We start from the raw sequence: 11,460 nt of genomic DNA on the forward strand, positions 1-11,460 counted from the left end.
GTAATATCATTGCGCCTGCTGCACCCATGGTATGGCAGCAAAGTTCCGGAGATCGGCTGAATGGATTCGAAAATGGTAAAACTCAACTGTTTAACTCTAGGGGAGTTGGAAAATGAGCCTATTTTCAAAAATAGTGGAGTTTTCCTTTCATTTATGACAATTGCTGATGTTGCTCAACATTTTGAGAATTTAACATTTCTGACCAATGTAAATACAAAATCTCAGGGGTCAAGTGCTTGGACGGCCTAAAACCTGATGAAGAAAACCCATCATACACACACATATGCCTATAAATCGGTTTCAATTCACCATCATTAACGTCTGTCACGTCTCCCAGATTAACAAGACTTATTAAATTGGTAACCATTTAAGAAGCATGACATGCTCACAAGCAATAAGACTTTAACTAGAATTTATGATCCAATAAAACATGAATTAAATTCAGGCTCTATCGTCACTGCCATACGGAAATCCATTAGGCAACATAATGATTAATCATAAATATTTTAATATAACACAGGAATATTGCATATTCATAAAGAAGATCTCTGCATCTCTATCACTATCACATGTGCTATCATAGTTTAAAATCTTTATTACTTTATTTTTTCTGTGGAACCAGGGTTATTACCAGGGGTGCACATAAGTTTTTCAGCCTGGTTCTCATATGAGAACCTGGAGATTTGGTTTGGTCCTCACACGGTACATGGTGTGACCCATCAAATATAACTATAAAAAATAAATTAATAATAGTGATAATATTATTGCACTTTATTTTTATTTTTTTAAATAAAATAATTAAATAAATTATAAAGTGTGATAATACTATTTTATTTTAAAATACAAAGGTAGTATTAAATACAAATACAATTATTTTATAGTAAACTTAAAATTAAAATGCTAATATTTTTATTATTATTATTTATTATTTATCATTTTAATTTGAACCTTAATTATTATTTTTAATTTGAATTATTTAAATTTGTAATTTTCAAACTTAAAATCAGCAAGCTTTTATTTTGGCGGGTTGCGGCAAGTAAGTATATGCGCTTCCGGGTTTAGCACTGCCGATTGTAGAGCGTCAGTGAATGAAATGTCACAGTTTTTCATTGTGCTTTGAAAATGTTAGCGGGTAGCCTAGATTTATGCTTTCAGTTTGAATAGAAATCTTATACATTAAAGTTTGTCGATCTAAAATGTTAATTATTGATTAACAGCTGTCAACCATGTCGGTACGCAAAAGCGCGATCTGAACTAATTTACACAGCGCATTTCTTATTTTGGTCACGCATGCGGACCTGCGGACCACTTATGTGGACCCCTGGTTACTACCATGAATTAAAACTAAAACTTTAAATAAAATGAAAACAGAAAATATAAGAAAAAATCTCATTCAAAATATTAACGAAAACTACAATATATATCAATGATGTTAAAGGGGTCATATGATGCGATTTCAAGTTTTCCTTTCTCTTTGGAGTGTTACAAGCTGATTGTGCATAGATAAGATCCCTGAAGTTGCAAAGACTAAAGTCTCAAAACCAAAGAGATATTCTTTATCAAAGTTAAGACTGCAGACTGCGCTTGTCGGAAGGAGGGACTTTGTAGAAAATGCAAATGTTCATGCTTTGATTAGGCCTTAGATGTGATGTTTCTGAAGAAGACTGATTGAAAGAGCATACACAGCTCTTCATCTAAAGAAAATTCTAATTTGCAAACTTTTTCATTTAAATAATACATGGTATGTGTAGAAGTAGAGTAAAAAAAATGCTATCTCTGAGCTCCAGCACACATTTCCTCTGTATATTTAGTCCCAACATCAAGTGAAATGAGAAGTGTTCCTCTTTTGTATCACCTCCAGTGTCAATTATTCAAACGCCGGTCTCAGATCAATTTAAGGTGGAGAAGAGAATCGAAATGCTTAGAGGAAAAGATTTTAAACATTATACATTTCTGTGCCTCTCATCAGGATCAAACAACATCCACACTAACACGAGAGAGATTACAGCGGCGAGGAAGACACGGATTTAGTGCGGCAGTTTAATGAGAATGCGGTGAAGGTTAGCTTGACATTCTGAACTTCAAAGAAAACAAACAAATAAACAACTGAATTAATGAGCCATACCAGCTTGAGTTACATGTCTGTACCATGGTAACATGTTTTTTGTGGATATGGCTTTTTAAAAATGCACTGTGAAGTACATTTACTGCCTTTGATTGCAATGGTATATGAATATTACACTCATGCAGTATCATGGTAGCCTATATATATTGTATAACTACCACATCTCAAACTGATACATCACATTATCATGGTACCTTCCAGTACTTTATAAAGAGTATTAACCAGCTGGAAAGAGAACATCTAAAGCAGAAGATGGGATATATGAAGGTCTGCGCTCATTCAAATGTAATGCTGATTATTTATGCATATTCTTTACTCAGCAGCGTGTGCATGTGTGTTTATGCACGTGTAGGACTGGCTACTATTGAAAAATCCTCCTCAAACAGAGCTGGTGAGTGCTCTTCATCATTCATATTTCATTACGCTGCACATTCTGATCACAGACATCAGTAACCAACTCTTCCCTCTAGCATCAGGTGCACCTTCTGTCTGTTCTCCCGTCTGGCTCTTTCTTTCTCTGCAGCACTGGGCTTATAATTGCTCTGTAGTGTGGATACAACAACAGTGATTTCACATAACTGCCATATGTGCAAATGATGCAAACATATACACTCTAGGGCTGGATGATGTATGGAATATTCATGACATATTTGAAACATTTTTGCTGGCTGGGAGCACTGTGTCCTCGTGTGGTCTTTTTCAATATATGCAAGTAAATACTAATATTTACTACACAGTGTTATACATGTAGTGGCACATATAAACAAAAATTAGGGATACACGATATTATCGGACCAATATCGGAATTGGCCGATAATGGCTTTAAATATAAATATCGGCATTGGCCAATATGAAAAATTATGCCGATATGTCTTGCTGATAAGAGGAATACATTAACTCACATGTGCTCAGGGTGTGCTAGCGATTAGATCATGTCAGCATTGTGGCTCATTCTTGAAGCAAAGTTTTGCCCGAATGGTGATTGGATTCACTGTTTTGGATCGCTGCATTTAAACTGAGAATGCACGTACAGAATGAGCCTTCGGTGTATGATAGAGTCAACAGTAATAGCACGTGCAGTTTCAAAATTAGTTGCAGTTTTTTAGCAGGAGTTTTAATTCCGTAGGGGGCGCTGCTGGCCAACTTCTAATAAAATGAAAGCAAAATACACAAATAATATTTAGACCGTGTTTCTGATTAAATAAAGCAGTAATTGATGCCATAAAATCATGAGTATGTTTTAATTTAAAGGTCAGAAGCTATAGCTTAAATTAACAAAAAATAATCACAAACATGACACTTAAATTAAATAATTTTATATATATTGATTTATTCATTCATGTGTAATATGTTATATTTTTAAACAAATTATGAGCTCTAAAACATTTTCAGAATGTGTACAACTCTTTTGCTTTAGACCATTTACAAATGTTAAATCATAAAATAAAATGTTAAGGTTACCACTGCAACTTTCTGAAAAAAAAAAAATGTAGTGATTAATATATAGTTTATTTATAGTTATTTTCAAATCTTCAATGCACTGTAATTATAAAAGAACTTTAGTATTGTTTATTTAATTCTAACAAATAAGTTCTTGTTAAAAACGAACCAAAATTAAAAATAATTATATATCGGTATTGACATCGGCTATCAGCCAAAATTAGTTGAAAACTATCGGCATATCGGATATCGGCAAAAATCCAATATCGTGCATCCCTAACAAAAATGTTTAAATAAAATTTAGATGGATGGATGGATGGATGGATGACAAGGACGGACGGACGGACGGACGGACGGACGGACAGACAGACAGACAGACAGACAGACAGACAGACAGACAGACAGACAGACAGATAGATAGATAGATAGATAGATAGATAGGATTAAAATGATTAATCTCAAATGATTAAACAACTTTGTCTCATCAAAAACATGAGTTTTTATGTTAAACATTTCAGAGTGGTAGAAAGAAAGAAAGAAAGAAAGAAAGAAATCTATTGTGATAGATAGAAATCTATTGTGCCCAGCTTGTGCAAACAGGCAGCTTTTACCAAACCGCCATCACACACACACATACACACCCACACACCCACACACAGTCTTCTGATGGTGAATTTAGCTGCACGTAGTGTTAAATGTCTCCTGCAGGTGGATATGGCAGGTAGCCCGGTGTGATGCTGAGGAAGGAGGTGTGTGTTTACCCTGCTGCAGTACACCACTGATGGAGAGCTGAGTAATTGATATTTTGCTAAACTCTAACTCAGCTCAGTGGGGGACTGGGCTGCTGCCAACCACTGGAAACTAAACCTATGTCATGGATCAGCAACTCTGTGTGTGTGAAACGCCAAAATGGAAATGGCATGTTGTAATTTCTGCCCACTGCCCTGTTATACGCATTAGCTGATCTTTGGAAAGGCCTTTCTAACAGCTTCAAGACGTAAGCAGGTGAGTGGTGGGGAGAAGTGAACAGATGGAGTCTGTCTGCGGAGCATGTTTGCCGATAAGGAATGACTTTAGTGGGAGAAATACATTTGCAAATGTCTACGGGATAAAATTACCTGTCTGAATCACCTCATCTATTTGCATGCAGGGGAAGCGATGCTATATATTGGCTTTCTGTCAGGGGATACGCCTGTGTACAAGTTTTACATTTATGTCACTTATAAGTTGCAGCGCTCCAGTTGACATTTCCTGTCATTCTGGAAAAAGATACCAAGAGGAGTTTTTCCATTCCATGGTGGAGCATGCAGTGCATTTTCAGGAGATCTTGAAAAGACCTTGCTCTTCTTGAGTTCAGATTTAGCATGCTGATCATTGCAGTGAAATCCCTTTGGGGGAGACTCTCTTTGGCATTCAGGTGAAATCATTTGTTATAGCAGCAAGAACAGGACTGTAAAACTCAAAGGAAGAACTGCAAAATCATGTTGAGTCACTATCAGTACTCAAGCCTTACAGTCAGAGAAGTGAAGAGTAGAAAAGAGAAGAGAAGAGAAGAGAAGAGAAGAGAAGAGAAGAGAAGAGAAGAGAAGAGAAGAGAAGAGAAGAGAAGAGAAGAGAAGAGAAGAGAAGAGAAGAGAAGAGAAGAGAAGAGAAGAGAAGAGAAGAGAAGAGAAGAGAAGAGAAGAGAAGAGAAGAGAAGAGAAGAAAAGAGAAGAGAAACAAAATGAGGAAAAATGAGAAAGATAAATGAGTAAAGATGAGGATACACAAACAGAGAAGAGAAACATAATGAGAAACAAATGAGAAAAGAAGAGAAAGATAAGGACTAATGAGACAAGATCAAAAAATGAGAGAAGAGACAAGGTGAGAAAAGAAACAAGGTGAAGAGACAAGAAAATAAACTACATAGAGAATAGAAGAGAAAGAGGAGAACAGGCTCAAAGAAGAGAAGACTTGATTATACAATAAAACATAAATGAATAAACTCTCAACAGAAGCAACATAATTAGTGCTGATTTATTCTTACTGTCGTGTTGTGCTTTATCTTCACGCTTGATTAGTACCATGTGTTCCAGCGTGCAATTGTCAATACACACTGCTCAAATTTGAGAAAAACACTTTGCTAACAACCAGCCAAGAAATTCTGCTAGTCTGTGGATGAGAACACGTGAGAAATGATGTTCCCGATATAATGAGATCGCAGACATAACACCTAACCTACAAACCTGATTCCTGCACAGGTTCAGCCCACCTGCTGATCCGTGGCTCCGAACGCACATTTAACGGCACACTGGACCGAAAGCATGAGACAACATGGCCCACTTTCAACACACTTGGCATAGTATAAACTCACAACTTTCCTTCCTCTAACTGAATAATTCAATTCCCCAGATTAGCGTGTAGATATATTACAAAAGACACCCTGATTTGTGCCCCGTGGTGCCGTGCTATGACTAGAACCGCCTTTATAAGGGGATGTTGAATTTCAGTGAGCTGTAACTGTGCACTAAAGCAAGCAGCCGCATCGGCTCTTTGTCTAAAAACAGCGTTTGGACTGAGATTTATCACCATGTAGTATCAGCACCTCCATATTCCTCATGTTTGAACATGAATCCAGCTGCAGTGTACGGTGTGCTCACATAATAACACATATCACCTCTATCTGTGTGTGTGTGTGCTGTAATCTACCGCAGGGTCACAGGGCCAGGCATGGAAAGATCACTCTATCAGAGCTGCAGGCGCAGGTAATCTGCTCAAATGTGGCCTGAAATTAACTTGAATCTTTAAACACAAACGCACATGCGCACACAACTCTGGCTTTGAGCGGAGGAAGCACAGCAAGGCTTACCGAAAACAGAGGCAGCTATCAGAACACTGCACATGTTCCAATCCTGTGGCAGAATGTGTTTGTGTGTGTGTGTTTCTTCCCCTCACAGTCCTGTGAGATGGAGGGCTGATAAGCTTCATAACCATCAGCAGAATAACAAACCACTGAGAACAAAATGCCTGGTCTGGCTGAACTTCTTACAGTTTCCTTCAGTCAGCATGCACCAAGATTCCAGCGATCGAACAGAAAACACCAGTAGGGCAGGAAACATTTTGGAGTTTTTTGGTAAAATATATTTAAGCAATATCACATAAGCAAGACCGTTTGTTCTTAATATCAGCATAGATTCAGCCCTAGGCACACGATTACAGGTAATAACTGCAGTTAAGATTTTAAACCAACAAAGTACTTTTATGCAACAGTTCAATAAACTGAAAATTAATATTGAGTACTTAGATATTAAACACATTAATGGCAGTCTATTTTTGCACTGAAATAGTTTCAGATAAAGCCACAGCAAATTTAACCTCTGTACATCTATGAGCAATAACACCTACTGTTCTTTAATGAATCTGTTTTGAACAAATAAGCTGGATTAATCATTCAATGACTCACTCATAAAAAGAGTTACTAGATTGATTCCTCAGTGAATCAGTGTTTTGAATTAATTGGTTGAGTGAATGATTCAATGCTTCACTCATAAAACAGTCACTTGATTAATTTCTGAATGAATGAGTGTTTTGAATCAATCGGTTTAGTGAATGATTCAAAATACTCACTCATAAAAATAGTGGCTACATCCAAAATTGCATACTCTGTCAATAGTAGATACTGTCCCTACTATGTAGTAGGGATGTATGCATATTCAGATACATCTAGTCACTTGATTTAGACATTAATAGTGTTGGGGAAAGTTACTTGAAAGTTACTTGAAGAAGTTACTTTTCAGATGCAAAAGCCTCTAAGTGCCGTTTGAAATTTTCTTCTAAAATGAGCATTTTTATCAGGCTCCTATGTGTAGGTTTAGTAATTTTTACTTTAATGGCAATGATTAGGTTATTTTCTTTGCCATTAAAGTGAAATAACTGAACATAAACATAGGAGCCTGAGAAACATTTTAGAAGAAAATTTCAGACGGCACTAGAGGCTTTTGCATCTGAACTCTTCACTTTTTAAAAGTAATGTATTACAATATTGCATTACTCCCTAAAAAAGTAACTAATTACGTTAGTTACTTTTTATGGAAAGTAATGTGTTACGTTACTTTTGAGTTACTTTTTAAATCTGGGCAGGGTTTGCTTGTTTGTTTTTAATATAAAAAAAGTTATTCTTTGACAAATGTAAAAGCCTTTTCACACCAAAAGTGAAATGAATGTGTCAGGTTGAAGGAAATATAAATTCATGTCTGTACAGAAAAGGGTGCAGCTCAAGCAAATTGCGTGAAGAATATGATGCAGGAGAAGAAAGTTCAACACTATTCAGCAATAGCAAAAATGAAACACAAATGTACCTATTAGTATGGTTGAATTGGATCATCAAAGGTCAGTAGCAAAGACATTGTTTAATAAAATGGGATTAAATACATACATGATATTTGTTTTATTTAACATATTTAATTATTGCAGTTTTGTATAATATTCAGAGTTTGCATTTTACTGTTTTTATTAATTTTGAGGAATATTGAATCTGTTTTTGGGCAGGTGAGATGAGTAAATACATGTTCATATTTAGTGTAGAACTACAGTAACATCATGCTCACACAGCACGCACAACGCCTCTGCACTTACTCCCGATTTCTCTCAACATGGAGACAGGAGAGCTGTCAGTCAATACATGGGAAAACAAAGTAACTGGCTTTACTTATTTGAAAAAGTAACTCAGATATTTCCTTCTAAATTAAATAGTAGTGTGTTACTACTTTACTAGTCACTTAAAAAAAGTAATCTGATTACATAACTTGTGTTACTTGTAATGCGTTACCCCAACACCACTCATTAATGAATCAGCATTTTGAACGAATTGGATTATTTTATTGATTTACTCATAAACATAGTCACTTGTTGCCACTTACTGGCGGCATAACAATGTTACCTGCAGAAAAAAAATGTCACTGAAAAATCCCCCCCACAACTTATGTCCTATTATCTTCCCCTCCTTATCTGCCTCTTTCTCTATCTTTCTTAAAGTCAACATGAGACAGTAATCAAAACCCATTCTACTTCTGAAATGAGGCATATTTTAGTGTGGAAAACAGTATATTCATCTAGACTGGATGCTGTAAAGTCTCCATTTCTTATCAGAATAAGAGCTGAGCGTTTGCAGGGGATTTGGGGGGCATTTTAACATTGACATGAAGACATGAAGTTGTTTTGGAGTTGCATATTATTAATTTTTCTTCTTTGGGATAACATGCGCTTATGAATCATTTGCAATAAGAGCAGGAATGTGTATTAAGAAAGTAAACAGCGTCAGTTTTGATTATACGTTGACTTTAATCAGATCTTCCCGCTGTGTTACTGTGTAGGTAATGGGGTAACTTCATTAAACCAGTAAATATTTGCCAAAGCTAACAGTGATTACACAAGGAAACTCAAAGTTATAAGGAAACTACCATGAAAAGCTCTTTGCATGACCCGCCTTACGCGAGCTCTAGTTAGTCAGACCACCTGCTGAATCTAACTTCAGCTCAGTTCCTGTTTGTCATGTTCTCAGAATGATAATTATATGAGCACAACACTTAGCAAGAAACTGAGTGTGAGAGGAACCAAAATACTCAGTCGACAGTCAGCGTTTCTTTGATTTCACTTCTGCACAATTTCTAATCACAAAATGCATGCAATGAAATAACTGCTGCTGTAAATCTTCATTAAGTGATAGGACAATACTATGCTGTTTGAGAGAGAGCAAAAGAGCGAAAGAGCGAAAGAGAGAGTGTATTCTTACCTTCTAATACAGTGAGTTTAGCGCTAGTGTTAATTTCTCCAACGCTGTTGGCAGCTGTGCACTCATAAATAGCCTCATCTCGATGTGTCCGTAATGGCTGGATCCGCAGCACAGAGCCTGAGCCATCATCAAACTCTATTACCTGACACACACAGACATACAGGTGATATAAGATATCTCCAGCATCAAAAATCAAGTGTTGTTCTTTAAATATACAACCAGACTGATCTGCATGCATAAACACATCAACACAGTCTATATGACACTGCAAAGTTACAGGCGTGAATTGGCACTCTCTTCAAAACATAAAAAATGCATGAAAATAATCTGTAAAAATGCTCATTCTAATAATATATACCAGTTAAAGGAATAGTTCACCCAAAAATTAAATTAATTAATTTGCTGAAAGTTACTGCATGGTTTGTATTATATACTATAGTATATATAGTATAATATGCTTGTATAATATAGTGCACAAGTTGTATTAACTACTTTTATGGTGATTGTTTTTTCTTTTGAGGCTTGACAGTATAAATTACCATCCACTTTTCTTGAGTGGACAAAAACATTCTGGCTAACATCTCATTTTGTGTTTCATGGGGGTTGGCAAATGATGATAAAACTGTCATTTTTGGCAGTGTTACTTCTTGTTAACAAAATCATGACAGAAGTAGCAATTACCAGCCAAAGTGTCTTGAGTACCAAAAAGTGATAAAAACCAGTCGGAAACAATCTCACTCAGTCTTATACGACAGTGAGGTTAAAGAGATCAGCTCCTGTACAGTATAAATGCACTGCATTGGGTGTGTGAGGCACAGAGTTAAAGTACGTGAGATGCCGGTGCTGTCAGAGCCCGTCTCGTTCACGCTCAATCAGCTCTGTTGACAGTGTGAGGAGGGTCGTCTCAGGGAGCCCTCATGCCTGGGTTGCCGTCAGCTTCTCTCTGTTTTTAGGTTGACTGCCAAATTGAGATCAACCTGCGCTCCCCTGCTGGAGCCCCACACCGTCTATACTGATGTTGAAAACAAGCGCAGCATTCCCTGGAATGAAATATTTCAGTTTCAGCTTATAAGCTTTCACAACTGAATAGCTTTAAAGGGGCCGTGTTTTTGCCACAGTTCTATAACATACATTTTCTTCACCTTTATATATTTCGTTAAGGTTTCTTTCATCAAAACATTCACAATGTGGTTTTTAATGACCGTCTATACCTTAAAGACGAAAAATTTTATGACTGGCTAACCTTCACACTGTTGCTCATCAAGGCGGGCAAAATAGCTGAATATTTAATAGGTGCTGATGCGTAAATGACCTGTAATTTGCTCAAAGTTAGCATCATAATTATGATTTCTGAGACACTTTTGCAACTTAGTTTTTAATAACAATTGCTTTAATAACAATTATTATTATTCTCCAACTTTGCCTCAGCGCCAGGCGCTATAGTCATATGAGCGCGGAAAAGGTTCAGGTGACAAGGGGGATTCAGTAGAACAACTGTGGACTGTGGTCAGATGAGATGTTGTCAGGCCATATGTCAGTAAAAATGAATTTTCCTGTCCTGTCAGTCATTATACTGTGCTCGTACTGTGCTCTTCAATTGCACGCACAAATACGGCGGTGCGCACTGTAGCCTGTATCATTTCATATTAAAGAGCGAATGAAACTACGAGCATGCGTATCAGATTCACGTAACAGTCAGCAGCGGCAGCTCTTAAAGTCGGCATGAAACGGAAGTTGCGATTGTATTTTCTTCTGTACTGTGACGTATATCCGAGTGAAACGGCATCTGAAATGAGAGGGCGGGACTTGATTTCGTCCTTCGGGAATTGACTGGATCCAGCGTCGGCGCCACGGTGGGGGCTGAGGGGGCCCGGCCCGGCCACCTCGGTCACTGTGCCCCCTCACCTCTGGTGCCGTCTCCGTAGTGGGCGCCCTGATTTTAGTCGGTGAGGCAAGGTACTGCCCTGGGAAGGTTTCCCAGGCTGTTAAATACACAGATTAAAAGCGAAATGGTTTCATTTCGGTTCGTTCTTAGCAAAACAATTTGTTTTTTTTCGTTCAGGTTATGCAGAGCGAAATAAGAACGGTGCTGCATTTAGAAAGAATTCTTATTAACTTTGCTATT

At 37.1% G+C, this 11,460-nt stretch overlaps 1 protein-coding gene across 1 annotated transcript in view; it reads right to left on the reverse strand.

The window, feature by feature from the left end:
• The window catches only part of ptprfa (protein tyrosine phosphatase receptor type Fa), a 210,893-nt gene that overhangs the window by 117,551 nt on the left and 81,882 nt on the right, over positions 1–11,460 (reverse strand). Inside the window, exon 4 of the mRNA XM_016483884.1 lies at positions 9,336–9,477. Coding sequence (XP_016339370.1) covers positions 9,336–9,477 — 142 coding nt within the window. The remainder of the gene's footprint in view (positions 1–9,335; positions 9,478–11,460) is intronic.

The sequence above is a fragment of the Sinocyclocheilus anshuiensis genome, unplaced genomic scaffold (assembly GCF_001515605.1).
Source record: "Sinocyclocheilus anshuiensis isolate Anshui unplaced genomic scaffold, SAMN03320099.WGS_v1.1 scaffold958, whole genome shotgun sequence".
NCBI lineage: Eukaryota > Metazoa > Chordata > Actinopteri > Cypriniformes > Cyprinidae > Sinocyclocheilus > Sinocyclocheilus anshuiensis.